The 17,323-nt window shown below is 38.2% G+C and overlaps 2 protein-coding genes across 4 annotated transcripts; one reads left to right on the top strand and one right to left on the bottom strand.

The window, feature by feature from the left end:
• Window positions 1-128: 128 nt before the first annotated feature.
• On the top strand, window positions 129-8,770 carry FAM216A (family with sequence similarity 216 member A). Of its 3 annotated transcripts, none has more exons than XM_073881167.1 (8): window positions 129-478; window positions 2,182-2,213; window positions 4,986-5,107; window positions 6,215-6,344; window positions 6,424-6,607; window positions 7,163-7,245; window positions 7,332-7,458; window positions 8,393-8,770. In XM_073881167.1, the coding sequence occupies exons 1-8, from the start codon at window positions 387-389 to the stop codon at window positions 8,403-8,405; spliced, it is 783 nt and encodes a 260-aa protein (XP_073737268.1). In that variant the 5' UTR covers window positions 129-386; the 3' UTR covers window positions 8,406-8,770. The 3 variants fall into 3 exon arrangements, with proteins under 3 accessions (XP_073737268.1, XP_073737267.1, XP_025745569.1); XM_073881166.1 differs by having other exon boundaries at window positions 134-478; window positions 2,182-2,219; XM_025889784.2 differs by lacking the exon at window positions 7,332-7,458 and having other exon boundaries at window positions 140-478; window positions 2,182-2,219.
• A 1,070-nt stretch (window positions 8,771-9,840) lies between these two features.
• On the bottom strand, window positions 9,841-17,282 carry VPS29 (VPS29 retromer complex component). The gene is made up of 4 exons (XM_025889788.2): window positions 17,147-17,282; window positions 12,680-12,871; window positions 10,272-10,507; window positions 9,841-10,034 (listed from the first exon to the last, which is right to left on the bottom strand). Exons 1-4 carry the CDS (start codon window positions 17,147-17,149, stop codon window positions 9,917-9,919), a joined length of 549 nt encoding a protein of 182 aa, XP_025745573.1. The 5' UTR covers window positions 17,150-17,282; the 3' UTR covers window positions 9,841-9,916.
• Window positions 17,283-17,323: the final 41 nt, after the last annotated feature.

Below are 17,323 nucleotides of genomic sequence, written 5' to 3'. Positions count from 1 at the left end.
TACTGATGTTTGACCTATATGGTGACAGTCAAGATTTGCAAATTTGTAGAGGGTCTGGAATACTAAGAGTCCGGAAGGCACCTCCTGTTTTAGAGGGCATGTATATTTCCTTCCCGTGACTACTCCCTTCCACAAACCGTGCAAGCGCGCAATCAACTAAAGAACTCCTGCCCCTCCCCCAACTTAATTCCAGCGTCGTGCATCTGCCCTCCCCGCTCTCCCGAAGCTATTCGGGCAGTGTCCGGAGCGCATCGGAGGGGGCTAGAATACGGCATCGGCCTCTTCACCCCCAATATCGCCCGGCCTGACGCACGCGTGCTGACGGGGGAGGGGAGAGGGGAAAGCTGCTTCCGCACACTGCTCGAGGTCGGGGCACCCGGGAGGAGATGCCCGGCCAGGGTCCGGTGTCCGACTGGACAGAATGCAGCTCTTCCGCAGAGCCTCCCGCAGTAGCCGGGACCGGGGGTGGCGGCGGCGGGTGAGGCTGAGGGGCCCTGAGGGGTTAGGGAGGATGACGACCGGCTCCGGGTCGGGATCCCCTGTGGAGGAGGGGGTGGGAGCTGGCTGCTCCAATGGACTGGTCCCCGGTGGACTGAAGTGAGAGGAGGGGAGAACCTTTGTTGTGGCCGGGGTGGGACAGATGGAAGCCGACTCACTGTTTAGGGGAAGGGCTTGTGAGGTACGAGTGAGTGTTGGTGCAATGACTAAACGCGGGGACTGCGACAATTGCCTGGGTGCATTTTTCTGCCCCGAGGGGGCGCTGCGAAACCTGCTGGAAAATATGCAGTCTCCCACAGGATCTCTACAAAAAGAGGGGGTTGGGGGCCCAGCAGAAACAGAGGTTCAACGGAGGGCTTCCAAGTCAATAAATCAGTTACATGTATGCGACATTAGCCACCTTTATGTCCAGGGAATTCATAATGCCGATGTGACAGATAATTATGAATATTAGAGGCACCTTGATCTTGACATTTTCTTCCCACTGAAGTTTTTCTTCATAAATCCATTTTATTTTGAGCAGGTTTTTTACTGTTATTTCCCGGATGCTGAAGACAATTAGTCTTCAGTACCTTCTCATCCCTTCTATCAGTTCTTCCCTAAAAGTGAGAGCTGCAGGGTGTTCCTCTCCAAAAGCACAGTCATGGCTCCTTCTGCACCCATTACCATTTTATATACATACATATAGTGGATCGAAGACTTTCTTAAAAAGATTTACTTATTTGAGAGAGAGAGAGTGCAGATGTGCACGGGAGCGGGGGGCAGAGGGAGAGAGAGAATCCTCAAGCAGACTCCCCACTGAGTGAGGACCCTGAGATTATGACCTGAGCCCAAATCAAGTCAGCCGCTTAACCAACTGAGCCACCCAGGTGCGCCTGGAAGACTGTTAAAGATGGGGTCTTGTCTTTTCTGTTCATTATAGTGCTTGACTAAGTGCTGGATCCTAATATATCAGGAGATCAATGAACACTTGGTCACTGAATAAATTGAAGGAAGCAGGAAGGAAGCCTGTTTGTTTTAATTTGAAAGAAGAAAAAAGAACTTGTACAAAACTAGAAACATTCCAGACCAATTTATCAGTTCCAGTATACCTTAATTACATACAGTAAAGAACAAGATAGTCTTTTCCATATCAAGTTACTTTATTAAAAATAGAGCAAGGAAATACCACAGATAACACAGAAGCCCAAACTACTTTATTGAGCTCAATGTAGGAATTAGATTAAGGGGCCTTAAAAGTAAGACCAAATCTGGCTTAAGGTAAATCCTTTTTAGTACAGTAAAAACCTCAGATAACTCACTTGGAAAAAGCCTGGAGCCATTAGGATATAACCAGGAGTACAGGAGAAAATTTGCAAGATATTCCATCTGATGGGAGCATGAAAAGTAAAAAGCATATACAGTACTGTCTTTTTTCATTTAAAATACTTTCTTTAATGCTTATAAAGCTGTCAATTATTACATACTATTTAAATCCTTTTTAGGGTAGGGGGTTGGGGGGATGGGTTAGCCTGGTGATGGGTATTGAGGAGGGCACGTTCTGCATGGAGCACTGGGTGTTATGAACAAGCAATGAATCATGGAACACTGCATCAAAAACTAATGATGTAATATATGGTGATTAACATAACAATAAAAAAACTAATAAAAAAAATAAAATAAATCCTTTTTCCCCCCCAACAGATCAGCTGGACATTCTTATCAGAATTCCAAAGGTATTGGTAAGTAGAGCATATAAAGTAGATAATACTTATAAATAACATGGTTCAGAGATGCTAATTTTGCTATAACTACAAACACAAAGGAGTTTTAAAAATAGACTTTATTAGCATCCTGGTGAAATTAGTCTTTAAGATTTTCAAAGGACAATCCAGCAGGTTCTTTTTCTCTTGTTATTTCACATCAAGCATTTTAAAAAGAGTACTTCAAAATAGCAATGAATCTGAAAAGAACTGTGTTATAACTGATGTTTGAAAAGCAAAGAGTATGGCCTGGGGTTTATAAATTGAAGGGAAAAATTCTAACTTGAACAACTTCAATGTTGCTATTTTTCCTCTCACTTGAAATAAAGGATAAAGCTGCTGGAATTAAGAGAGTAAGACAAACCCCCAACGGTGTCTCATTAATTTTTTTGGGGGGGGAGCAATTTCAATTCAATGATATATAAACCTGGATTCATACTTTTTCTTGGAAAATGTATAGTCCTTACAGTTACCTGAGAAAAACACACAGACACATATCTGTGTGTATATACATACATAAAAATGCATATATACATATAAATAATGTGGTTTTTAAATGGAATTGCTGGATCATATGGTGATTATTCTGTTTAATTTTTTGAAGAACAACCACACTGTTTCCACAGCAGCTGCACCATTTTACATTCTCATCAATGCACACAGTCCGAGTTTCTCCACATGCTAGCTAACACTTGTCATTTTTTTAAATGATAGTTATCCTTATGAGTATAAAATGGTACTTCACTGTTATTTTTATTTATATCTCCCTAATGAGTAGTGATAGCATCTTTTCAGGTGCTTATTGGCCATTTGTATATCTTCCTTGGAGACATTCAAAGTCTATTCAAGTCCTTTGCCCATTTTTCAGTTGGGTGTTTCTCTTTGAGTTTAACTATTATTTTTTTTTAAAGATTTTATTTATTTATTTGACAGAGAGAGAGAATGAGAGATAGAGAGCACAAGAGGGAAGAGGGTCAGAGGGAGAAACAGACTCCCTGCTGAACAGGGAGCCCGATGCGGGACTCGATCCCGGGACTCCAGGATCATGACCTGAGCCGAAGGCAGTCGCTTAACCAACTGAGCCACCCAGGCGCCCTAACTATTATTTTTTTAAAAGGTTTATTTATTTGAGAGGGGGAAGGCAGAGGGAGAGAGAATCTCAAACAGGCTTCCTGCTGAGCGTGGAGCTGGATGCAGGGCTTGATCTCAAGACCCTGAGATTGTGACCGGACCCTAAATCAAGAGTCAAATGCTTAACTGACTGAGCCACCCAGGAGCCCCTAACTAATATTTATAAATGCTTCATTTTCTGTAAAGAAATGTTATCAAGCTTTTGAGAAGTTAAATTTTAGTTCAGGCTATAATACACATATCAGAAATACTGATTAGCAGGGACACAAAAGATATATTCTTAGATAATTAGTACACATTTATGACTTGAAACAGGATTTTTTAAAAAATAAACTTTTATTATTATAGATTTCAAATTATATTTTAAAGGTCATAACAACATAATTTCCAGATGATTTTCCCTTTGTTGGCAAACTAGTTAGTCCTTAGTCCTTCAGTAAAGCAAATATAACCCTTACTTATCTGAATTAACTCTCCAATTTGTCAAAATCTTGAAGAAACAAAGTTTAATATGTAAAATTATAGTGCCTTTGTTGTCAATATTGAAACAAAATTGTGTTCATTTAATTCAACTTCTAAATACAAACTTTTAACTTAAAAATATGTCCTGCCAGCTTTATTTATACTAGCCTAAAACTGGAAACAATCCAGATGTCCATCAACAGGTGGATGGATAATCAAATTGTGATATGTTGGAATATAACCCAACAATAAAAAGGAATGAACTATTGTTACACATCACACACTGATGGATTTCAGTATAAATATGTTGAGGGAAAGAAGTCAGACACATCAGAATATATACTGTATGTTTCTATTTAAATCAAACTCAAGAAAATGCAAACTGATTTACAGTGATACTAACTGTAGTGACAGAAAGTTGTCTGGAGGGAGGGAGTGTGTGAGAAGAAGGGGAGTGTTACAAAGAGTTTTTTACTAGTTAAATTTTCCCAGATACTGTTTTTCCCCAAAGTGCTACTGAAGTTTATACCCTAAATTAAGTTACTGGTTTCAATATGTCTGAAACTGAAAACGAGTTTCATTCTTCTAGATATGTCTCAACTTTTATTTTTATTAAATGACTCTTCTTTTAATCTATCCACATCAGTATTAAAAACATTGAAATAATTGAAATTGTGTAAAAGTAAGTTTTAGTAAAATTCTGCAAAGCCCTTTTAACACTGCCTCATTAAAGATACAAAATTTGTGTTATTCTATCTTGAGTTTAATACTATATGCTAAAGTCGAATGATAAAATATTGTTATAAATCTTTACAGTGCAAGTTCTGCATGTATATTCCTGTCTAATATGGTCTGACATACAATAAGCTAACAAAAATAAGCTACTGTCAACAATTTACATCTCAGCTAAGTTCAAAATAATGTAGTCTATATATTATGATACATATATATGGTAAATGTTTACAAATATCTTAAGAGTTTTGTATGGTCTAAAACCAAGTGGCCATATCATACAGTCTCTTCAAATTTAACAGAATGACTCATACTACTACTCCAGGATAATCACAGACACATGTAAATATATAGATATTAATAATCAATTTGTTGAGCTGCTGTTTGGTCATGAAATTCACATAATGTCTTTGTCTACAGACAGAATCAAAGACGGACACAAAGTGAACACACACATAGCCAAGCTGCAAGAGTTGTGGAAAACTCCTCAAATTCAAGCAATTCACATCCCTAAATCAATGACCGATGCGTCCTTTCTAAAGGTATACTAAGTACTAATACTTTGTTTAAATACCAAATTCTGTGTATTCAGAGCTGAACTTTTTATTGAAGATAAGCTACTTAGAGGGTAAGGCACTTCAGAAGACAAGGTACACTCAGCCTATTGTCTAAGAGTCCATAAATACCCGCTGAGTAAACTCATGAAATGAATAAAAGGATTTTTATCATTATAGATTCCTTATCATATCCATATCATTTCTTTCGGGGCTTTATGATACTTGAGATCTAATGTACCTTTACTCAGGAAGCTCAACTCCCCTAAGGAAAGTTACATTCTAGAGATGGAAACCCAAACTCACAGGTTCCGCTGAAGGTCTGTAAAATTAGAAGCAAGCAAGTAAAGAAAATGGCAGTCAGCATTTTACAACTGTTGAACCTCTATTACCCATTAAAGGTCATAACTGCCAGAAGTATCCTTGTGAGAGCAATGCAAATGAAGGTTACAATAGTCTGTGCAAATTGGTCAATTTTTCTGACCAACATTTTGAATTTTCTCTGGATTTACCTATTCAGTTCAGTAAATCCTGTGTGTGTGTACACACATACATCTGCAGGGGAGTCTTGCATGTTAAGTGTTACCTTCTAAAATCAGCAAGTGAAAATCTTAGTTAAAATTACTTTTACCGAAGACCAATAGACTATTCCTCAGTCTGTTCAACACAGACAGTTATTCTTCTGGTGCTAGAAAAGACTGTTTCTTTAGTTAAGACTAAGTAGAGTAGCTGAGTTGCTTTTAGATACCACAGGATACCTCAAAAATTGTATTTAGAAGGTAAGATGCCTACACTCACTGAGAGGCACACAGGAACTAAGACTCACAGAACAGCATATCCCTACTCTCCTTATTCTTCTAGGGTAGTGGTTTTCACCCCTCAGAGGCATCTGAATCACTTGAGTGGAAATGGCAGGCAGAGTCACTTGTGCTGTTTAAATGGCCATTTCTTTCTTTTTTTGGCCAGATTAGCATAGTTGAATTTGAATAGGCAAAATGTACAGATGGTAAGCTCTCCTGAACATTCATCCTTTCAGATAAGGAATATTGCCAACCTCTTGTTCTGCTGTGCCTATGAATCTTGTTTGTCTTTTAGCATCCAGACCTCACCACAGGCCAGAAGCGCTACCTGTGCAGCATTGCTAAGATCTATAATGCGAACTATCTGCGGACGTTAATGAGGAGGCAGTACATGCATGTGATCCAGCACAGCTCCCAAAAGCCAGGCAGGTGCACCTCATTAGTTTCTCACTAGTTCTCACAAGAAACCAGAGAGTCTTCTAACAGAGGTGATCTGTATGACAGGTTTCCTCACTCATCACAAGAGCCGCCTCAGTTCTCGTTCCTCCCAGAAGCAGCATTACCCCTGCACCACATGGCGACACCAGCTGGAGAGAGTGGACTCGGGGCCTCCTAACATGGCAGTTGCACCCGCGCCTGAAATGATCCTACAGCATTCCCTTTGGCGACCAGCGAGAAACAAAGAAGGGTCTGTTTCTTATGGTTTAAAAGGAGGAAAATATAGCCCAATTTTATTTGAACGGTTGCTAACTGAGATTAAAGCTTGTTTCCTAATAAGTTCATTTGGCTAAATTCAGAATAGGTTAGACAGAAAGCACAAAAGGATCTTACAGTCTCTTTACTGATCTGACTGGGATATGCCACTCCTTTTAGAACACATTTTGTGGAACTGTAAAAATTTCTTGATCAGCTAGAGATCTGCAAGACTGCCCTTTTCAGTAATTCCCACTCAAATTCAAAATAATACAAATATTTCCAAAAGGAGCATATGGTTGCTTCTGCACAGATTACTATAAACAAGAAAAGGAAATAAGAAAAAAAAAAAAGAGAAGCAGCAGCCTGATTATTCAACCTGGACTACAATAGTTAGCTTTGCGTTTCAGAGTTAGTAAGTCAAAGGAGACTGCAAGAATCTTTTTGGTGAAGCTGGCAGCTTAATAAAAAGAATTTGTATGGTCTTCCACATGCATTAGACAGCTGTTGATTTTGCTGGTTCCAATTAAGATGCTTCTCTTTCTTATAGTTTAAAAACTGGATATGCATCTAAAACAAGATGTAAGTCACTGAAGATTTTTAGAAAACCAGGAAAACTGTTCATGCAATCAGGTAAATGTGAAATTTTAAAAATATGCATTTTGAAAGCTCTTATGCTTAAAAAAATATTAAACCCAATAATTTCATCTCTATTACAGAAGAAATTAAAAATGTAGAATGTGATTTGCTTTTAATTCTCCAAATGAGTATGAAATACAGTTTCTGCTTTCACTTAAAAGAACATACTGCTCAGGGGAGTAAGATTCAAGGTACTTCTAAACAAAGGTATTTATAATATCAAGGTCAGAGACTTAACAGAATGAATTTGTTAGAACCCAGAGCCACTAACATGACTTTTTCAAGCCATAACACTTTTATGAGATAGTGCCATTTTTGGACGGACATATTTTGTATGGCATCATAGTTTATGAAGGGCTGTATCACCTCTATAATTTTGTTTAATATTCAACAAACCAGTGGAAGCAAGCCAACCCAGTGGTATCAAAATTTTGCGAAGCAACTCCAAGAAATCCAGAGTTGGTAGGTATCAGCATAAAGGATCGTACAAATGCAGACTACTACAAAATGAAAAGGGCAAAAGGGGAAGAAAGAATGCTCAGAGGTATTCCTCAGAATTGATAAAGTGGAAAGGATTAAGTGGAAGTTAAACAATTTTGTAGCTGTTCCTACAATGAGTAGGGAAGTAGATAGAAGTAGGGAAGTTAGGCCTTCTGAACTCCTATCCCATTGCTGTGTGACAGTCCAAGAAATGAGGGAAATGGCAGGGGAGAAAGTGAGTCTGTGTCCAAAGATAATACCTGGAGGAACCCCAGGTAGGGGGAAAGTCCCTGTGGTCCCTGAGAGAAGAGAGAGGAGTAGGAACTTAATGCTTAAAGAGAGGAGAATGCTGAAGCTATGACCTTCCCGTACCCAAAAGATTTTGACGAGCAAAGACAAAATAGGACTTAGTAACAGAAAATTTGCTATACAATAACTTGGCTTGAATACAGTACTTACTGGGTATCTTATTTTAAAAAGTAAGAGATTTGGGGGAAGGGGGAAGTGGTTAAGTTTTGAAAATTGCAGGCGATTTTTGTGAAAGCCTTATTACTAAGGTAGGTCATTTTGAAGGTGGTTTTTATATACAAATCTCAATTTTCAGGATGAAATACACCTTTATTTCCAAAACAGACATTATAAACTCTTATTTTTCTTTCAGTTTCTACAAATGATTCTGAATCATACATGAATGAAGAAAAAAAGGAAGAAGATTTACTAAATAAGTGTATGCAATCGATGTCAATTGAAGAACAAGGAGAACATCTGATGTGAACTCGACAGCCTTGTCTTGTGAATTGATGAGGTGCCAAAAGGGGGGAAGTGGTTGTGAATTGTGTCCTCTTTCTACATTTAGGATAGTATTGTTATTCACCATGAAGTCATTAAGTAATTTTAGTTTGTTCAGAAATGTTTACAACAGTGTAATTAATTGGTTTGATGTAGTTCCACGTACTGATATTTGTGTAATAAGAGTTATGTGTAATGTATGCTTGTATTTCTAGCTAGATACAATTAAAAATTTTCTCGTCGCTTAAAATTGTTTTTCTTTAAATCTGTCAAACTGTGTAATTCCTTTTCACCTTACAGTAAGTCCTAAGACAAAAACATGAGAATCCCCTACAAGTATTTTCTTGATTGGGCTAAGGAAAGCTCTGAAATAGACTGATACAGAATAGCATTTGATAGAGACTTGCAAAAAAGTGTTTAATAAATATTTACCGCTTGAATACAACTTAAAAATGGAAGAATCAATTTGCCCTATTTTATGAAAATTGCCAAACGCTTGGACTCTCAAACTAGAGTAAGTTGGGAGTAACTGTACTGAGAAGATTATGTATTCATTCTACTGTTCTTCCTTTCTAAAAACACACACACACACACAAATTAAAACTTGAAATACAGGAATAGGGCAATTTAAAGCAACAGTTTGAGGAATTATTGCTAATGTCAATATAGTATATATATTTTTAAAGATTTTACTTGACACAGAGACAGTGAGAGAGAGAGAGAGAGACAGAGAACAAGCAGGGGGGAGCGACAGGCAGGGGAGAAGCAGACTCTCCGTTGAGCAAGGAGCCTGATGCAGGGCTCGGTCGAGGATCTGAGCCGAAGGCAGACGCTTAACGACTGAGCTACTCAGGTGCCCCAGTATAGTATATTCTTTAGAAGGTCAAATCTGAGCCCAACATTATGACCCAGAACATTGTAAGAAATGAGCCGCGAAAGGTCAACCCATCTACCTCATCACTTTGATGCTTGGGTGCAGTTTCATATGGTCTGTAATTTTTATGATTTTTAAAAATTAAAACAGTTTATCAAGAAAGTATAAATGAAAAGTAACTGTTTATTACTGGAGAGAAAAGTGTATACAAGAAAGTCTAGATTCTTTTTCCTCATGCACTACTTTTGTAATAAAGTTCCAGGTATCAACTTTAAAGATATTTACAAGGGTACATTTTTCTTAGCATGGGACCATTTACTGCATGATGGACATTTCCTCAGAGAAATCATATATGGAAACGGAACATATAGTTTACAAGAAGCTTAGAACATTGTATTAACAGAAGATGATATATTTTACTGCAAAATATTAAAAAAGTGATACAATTTTGTAGCTCATAAACGTTTAATTACTTGATTTGAACGGTAATGAAAAAAAAACCCAGCAAGACAGGCCTGGCTTTTAAGACTTTTTATATTCAATTCGTTCTACTTTCACATCATCTCCAATTAGCTGATACACGTAAGTGACAACTGTAGAAGCCTGGATGTCCATTAACACAAATGAAGGAATAATATTTCTGGAAGAAAATATAAATAATGTCAGTGTTTTGTACTAAAAAGCACCAGCACTAAAAATTTCAATTTACAATAGTTTGGATTCAAGAATTCTAGTTGTTACATATTGAAAATAATCACCAAAAGAAGATTGCCCAAAAGGCTGTAATTATTGAAATGGTTGCATTTCTCCTTTATGAAATGTCACACATGCAATTATTAACTTTAAAAAATTCCCAAATCCTCAAATTACTACTTACGTTTCCAAGGCATTATATGCTCCAGTGGCAGAACCTGGGTTAATGTAGAATTTATTTTCATGCTCAAATGCTTCAAATTTGTGTGTGTGTCCCGAGATAAGAATGTCCACATCAAACTGCCTCTGCAACAGGGCTAAGCTGGCCATATCTCCCCATGGAATAACTTGATGCCCATGGATCAAACCAATTTTGAACTGCCCAACAGTCACAACTTTCTGTTCTGGATAATTCAGATTCTAAAATAAGAGACATAAGTATATATATATATATTTAGAGATATTCATGTTTAAAAAACCTGGTTAAATATTCAATCCCATGTGGATATTTTGATACAGTGCTCCCCAACCAACACATTTATTAAATATTTGATTTCTCCTCAGTCTCTAAGGCTACAACTATGCTCAAAACATAACTTATTCCAGGTAAACTGGAATTTATCAAGGAATCCCTGCCTCGTGTTTATCTTTTTTTTTTTTTTTTAACAGAATATGGGTTCTTTGGGGAATGCTGTAGAGAATAATTATTCCCCCATATTTGTGAGTTTCCTCTACCTAAGAATCCTAGGCATATGACCTATAAGCTAAGTGTGTTCAAATTATAGCCCAGACTTTATTATATAGATGGCTTCAAATAATAATGATAGTTAACACCCATATAGCACTTAGTATGAAGCAGGCACTAAGGGCTTTATAAATATCAACCTATTTAATACTGACAGTCCTAAGAGGTAGCTTCTGTTATGATCCCCATTTTATGGATGAGGAAACTGAGGCAAAGAGAGGTTAAAATAACTTGCCCAAGGTCACACGTTAGTAAGTGGTTGAGCCAAATCAGAAGCAAAAAATTTTAATTCTTGCTACTGAAACTCTCTTTAGCATAACACAAACAGAACCACAAATATGTTTTTAACCAACCAAACCTATATTCTATTTATTGACAAGAAATCTGCCCCTTCCCTTCTCATCTCCCTGTCTTTTGCCCCCAGGTGAAAGATTTATCTGAACTCTTTTTTTAAAATCCACTATAAAGAGGGCGCCTGGGTGGCTCAGTCGTTAAGCGTCTGCCTTCGGCTCAGGTCATGATCCCACGGTCCTGGGATCGAGGCCCATGTCAGGCTCCCTGCTCCGTGGGAAGCCTGCTTCTCCCTCTCCCACTCCCCCTGCTTGTGTTCCTTCTCTCACTGTGTCTCTCTCTGTCAAATAAATAAATAAATAAATAATCTTAAAAAAAAAATCCACTAAAGAAAAAGACATTATGCTTATTCAGTTTGGTATAAAGGAACCCCAGTAAACAGCACCAATGAAGTTAACTGATTTATGAAAAAGCTTACCAGAAATACAAAGGAAATTCTTCACACATCAGATTTATCATGCTAAATCATATAATGTTAGTACGGGTTGGGATCTTAAAAATCATCTATTCCAATCATATTTACATAAGAGGAAACTAAGGTCAGAAAGGATATAATTTGCCTAAAATCTCATTATGAACTAATAGACAAAGCTGCAATCCCAGAACTTCTAACTTTGTTCTTTAAAGTCAGGTTTATTGAGGTATAATTCACATACAGTAAAATTACTCTTTTAAAAGTGTACAATTTAAGGGGATTTGACAAATGCATAGTTATGTAAGCTCTGCCACAATCAAGACCCAGAACAGTTTTATCACCTCCCAAACTTCCTCATGCCCCTTTGTAGTTAACCCTCAAGTTAGAGAGGCACAGTAGGGTTTTCAGCATAGTGGTGATGTGATCTTACTTCACCTAAAAAGGATCACACTGGTTGCTACTTGGAGAACAAACTATGGAGGGAGGAAGGGTAGAATGAGAAAGCTGGAATACAGGAAAGTGATTTGGTGGCTTGGAACAGGATCAGGATAGCAGCGGTGGTGGTGAGAAGTCTGTAATAAAAATATAAACTAAATGATAGTACTATAAAAAGGTGACAAAATCACTTTTATTCCATATCTATTTATTTTTTAAAGATTTTATTTATTTTTTAAAGATTTATTTATTTATTTGACAGAGACACAGCGAGAGAGGGAACACAAACAGGGGGAGTGGGAGAGGGAGAACAGGCTTCCCACGGAGCAGGGAGCCCGATGCGGGGCTCGATCCCAGAGCCCTGGGATCATGACCTGAGCTGAAGGCAGACGCTTAATGACTGAGCCACCCAGGTGCACCAATCAATTTAGTTTAGAACAAGTATTTAATATACTTACCGAGTAGTCTAACATCGGTGATTTTCAAAGAGTAAGGGACAAGTAGGTGTAGTAAATTTGTATTTGGGAAGTTAGCAACAACAACAAAAAACCCTCAACAACTGCAAAACTCAGGTGTGAAGGATAAAGCTTATATATGTAAGAATCAAGAAAAGAAATATTTGTGAATGTAAAGAGAAATACATCACCTCATCGAAGTCTCCTCTCACAATATGAACATCACCGGCCAGAGTCTTGAGATAGTCATAACTCTCTTTGGTGCAAAGGTTTCCAGTACAGAGAATGTGCTGAATCTTTCCTGGCACCAGCAGTTTTTTGAATTTAGCCGGCAAACTGTTGCACCGGTGTGGGATGTGCAGGTCTCCTAATACCAACACCAACTTTAAAGTGTCAAGGAGAGACAAGGTGTAATGTCAAACATGACGTCAAAACAAGATGTTCTCCTCTCTTAACTCCCCTTTAAACTAAGCAGAGATTTCAGAACCCAAAGAAGCGGAAGTTATCCATACAGTTCTTACCATGACCATTTAAACAAAGACACACATGGTAACATACTCTGTTCTAATCATCTTTATTTTATTTTGGTCATAAACAGTGTGTATTCACAATACAGGTCATCATTCTATTTACCAAGAATAAAACCAGGCTTTCTCAAGCAATTCATCTAGAGACCTATAAATGACTGAATTTAAAAAATTGCAAAATGAAAAATATACTATGGGGTCCTATGGAATTTGGCATTTTTGAGTGACAGGGTAATTCATATTTCTGCAGCTATAATGTAAAACATAGTGTACTGATTCCGATGTTCCAGGAACATTAAAGAGAATTGTTAAAAATGTAGTGATAGAGAAAAAACTTAATTCTGTAATTTATGTTTACTAGACTGAAACTATTTGGAGGAAAAGTAGCCAAAATTTACAATATTTATTACTAAAAACTATTAGCTATATAGTACAAAGGAATAAAAACAGCCTATGTTTCAAAGAGTTTCAATAGGACAAACCCGTGCTTTTGAATTCTGGTCGCTGTTCTCTCCTCCTTATGAAATCCTCATTGTCATACGTTTACTATCTAGATTAAATGGCCTATGTATCCTCAGTTTGGTTCCCAAACTTAAAATAACATCTTCACAGTCTTTCATGTGCATTAGAGCGTTAAAAAAAAAAAAGAGAGAGAGAGAGAGAGAGAAAGAGAAAGATCAGCTAAATAAGTGATGAATTTAGGAGGAGGTGGTTTAGAGTTGTAATACAGTCTCAGATGACAAAAATAAATTTTGCACTTAAGTATAATAAAAAACCTCAATCCTGTAAAACTTTTAATTTTACAATTTAAAATATTGACATATAAACATTACTTAATTCAGTCATTTAATGGAATATTGTCAAAAGGTCATTTTAACTATTTATCGTCCAAAGGACAACAATCAATTTCTTCATGTTGATTAGTATAAACACCTTCATTCTGTAACAGGATGTTTTCCCACACAGACATCCCATCCATAAATGTACATGCCCTTTAACTGCTTTTAAAGAAGGCATGACGATTCCTTAATATCATCCAAGAAAACATTAAGTATCTAAAGTAGAATAAAAACAGAAAAGTTTTGCCACCATAGACTTTTAAACTTAATCAAAACAAAATGTGTGAAACTAAAATTATGAAACAAACTTGATTCATCTTGCAACAAATATCAACATGATTACAAAGGACACAGAGTAATTGAAGTAACACAAGGTTACAAAACTAGCACACTTTAAAAATAAATTGTTAAAAAGTTTCTTCTTTTTAAAGAGTAGTTTCAGCTGGTATTTGTTCAATGACTTGTTTCAATCCAGATCTTAGTGGATAAAACATCTTAGTGTAAAACTAAAAACCACTATGAAGTTTCCACCCTCATTGGTAATCAATGCAAAAGTACCTGGAGAGAGAACAATCTTCATTTTTAGAGGGGGATCCCTTCAGACAGGGACTGAAGTACATAGTTAATGTAAGCAGCTGGCATATGAGGAAAAGGCAAAAAACAGATTTCTATATTAAAAAAAAAAAGAACCTCAAACTCATAAAGGGTCTATGTCTATTGCAGGATGATAGTCTTTGGGACTGATAAATGAACGAGCTGTTCAATCTGAATGTGCTAAAAAGAGTATTAGTATGACATGATACTTTATAATGATCGATGACCTAAATTCTATCATGTATTATGGATTATGCCAAAGTGTATCCAGATTATTAGCAGTTTAAAGATATAACTATATGAATGAGCAAACAAAAATTATTTCAAACTAGTAAAGATTCTTACTAAGACTCCTGTTTCATGTAGGTGACTAAGTTATTGGGGAAACAGTGTCACATAACAAATGTCATACTTTGAGGAATGTCCTTGCCCAAATTCCACACTTTGGACAGTTCAAGTTAGACAAAGTTTATAGTCTTTTGAGACAGTAAAAGATCCTGGAAATGACAGTCTTGTTAAATTCAAATAAAGAACCAACCCAATCAAAGCATAGGAATTTGGCTACTTCCTGTTGGATAGACTGTAAAAGGGTGAAAATCCCAGTAATCAGCCACCCGACCACCGTTGTTAGTACGAGCTAAGAGAAGAAACTTACTCTGTGCCCAGCCTTAGTGGAATGAAGAAGTTGATTGCAGACAGGGGAATGAAAAAAAAGGGTGAAACATGACCAATGTTAAAAGAAAGCAACGAAAAGAAACCAAAAACAGAGCAACAAAAAACTCGTATCAAATGAATATGCAAACAATTGTTAATGATTTGAGTGTTATGAAAGAAATGTTAAAAACTGGCTTTGCTCAAAACAATACCAAAAGAACCATTTGCTGTATTTTTAAACATGACACACACACACTGTTAAAAAAAAAAAAATCTGCCTTGTCAATTTTTTCTACTTCTAATCTTATTCTCTATATTGACTCCCTTCCCTTTTGTTTCCTGCTGTTTAGAATTTTATAGGACAATTTGGAAAATTCATCAGGAACAATGTAAAAGAAAGCTAACATTTTGTGGATTCTTAAGGACTAATTATTCCTCAAGTATACTGGTTTTAATTCTCTTATGCTCAAATTCTAGTAGCTGGAAAATTTATGCTGCAGCTAGATCATTATTTTGTATAGATCTAACACAGCACTCTGAATACATTATCAGATGGTGAAGTCACCAACTAAAGATGATAAAAAACCAAACACATTCCTCCAGCTAAAACTGGACCTTCTCCACAGCTGAATTTGCTGCCCATAGGCTCTGGACACTACTGAGTGTTGAACATTTCTAGTCTACTTTGCCAAATGAAAGATTTTTAATCATAAAAGAATCAGCTAATGCTAAATTTACCCAGTTCTATCTCAGGTGACAAGTTATGTTCCAGTATAACTACCCTAAAAAAGTGTTCATCTTTCAAAAAAACCTTTAGAAACATGAGTATGGAATCATATGTCATCTTCTCAAAACTGTCTCAAAATTACTGTAAACCGATCACTCTAAACTGGAGTCTGTTTAGAAGCAAAAATCAAAAACAGGATTAAAGCCTTTCACTTATACAAGACATTAAAGAAGCATAAACCATAAATCTGTGGCTGTCACATCTATAAGCCACCTCAAAGGCTGTGCTTGTCAGAATCATGATAATCTTAAAAATGCAATGGATGCTCATCAAAAAGAAAAGTCCCTTTAGAGTTACCCTCATCAACACAAATAGCAAGATAATCTGAGCTCCTTTTTGAAGACGTTCTTAACTTTTTAGGGGGTGAAGGGCATCTCTGAAAATCTGATTACAGCTACGAGCCCTCTCCAGTAGCAGCTCCTGAGTTTTTACGTAGGAAGGTCTTAGGGGCGGAAACCTATTGGAGGCCAGCGGGTGGGGGGCCAGCCTTGAAGCTGGCTGGGCAATCTGATGAACGACGGAGGTAAAATTCCCCAACGTACCCCTTGGCGCCATACTGGCTCCTTACCTGGAAAAACACACATATTCACAAAATTTTCCAATTTCAAGGAGCTCATAAACCATTTAGGAAACAATAGTTCCAACCATTCTAAGAGCCAAATCCAGTCCCCTGAGGACTCGCTACATTTCAATGGCAGCAGCACTTTATTTCAGGGGCGAAGGGGACAGTTTGTACGCCTTTTCCCCGGATGGCAAACCAAAATGGATAGGGGATTCTGCTCGTTACTTCCCGTTTTGCATCCAAGAAGCCAGCTTTCAACACATGCGGGTGACAACCGGTACACCCCAACCAGCGTGAGGCGCCTTTTAAGGGAAAGGAGTAGGGAAACATCTGGAAAAGGGTGGGGTACCGTGCCCCTTTCTCGGGGGCGCTGGAGGCCCAGGCCCAAAGGCCTTTCCCGACTCGGGCGTGCGGGTCTCGTGACAGGACGAGCCGCTGAGAGGGGCCCCTTTCCCCTCGGGCGTCCTCTGGCCCTTGGGGCGGGGCTGCGAAGCCAGAGCGGGCCGCAGCCAGAGGTGGCTGCTCCTTATCCTCCCCTGCCCTTCCCGTAGGCCTTCTCCAGGCCTGGCCCTGGGCTGCGCCCGCCACGACCCCCGTAATGGCCCACGCCCTCGCCTAGAGACTTCCAGCTGCTCCCAAGGACGCAGCACCGCGGCCGACAGCTAGGCCTCGGTCGCCGCATCTGTCGTCCTCACCATCCTGTCACTGGGCTCCGCTCAGTCACCACCGCCGCCGCCGCCTTCTTCCTCGGGCTCCTCGGCGCCCCGCCCACCTCGCTCTCAGCCAATGACAGATGGTGTCGGCAGGAGACAGCCTACGGAGGCCCGCAGAGGCCCTTCCCCGCCGTAAAACAGATGCTCTTTGGGAAATGG

Source organism: Callorhinus ursinus, unplaced genomic scaffold, assembly GCF_003265705.2.
Source record: "Callorhinus ursinus isolate GAN/ISIS: 27379988/994484 unplaced genomic scaffold, GSC_fseal_2.0 scaffold41, whole genome shotgun sequence".
Classification (NCBI taxonomy): domain Eukaryota; kingdom Metazoa; phylum Chordata; class Mammalia; order Carnivora; family Otariidae; genus Callorhinus; species Callorhinus ursinus.
The sequence above is the reverse complement of the archived record's forward strand: the minus strand, read 5'-3'. Positions and strand labels throughout refer to the sequence as shown.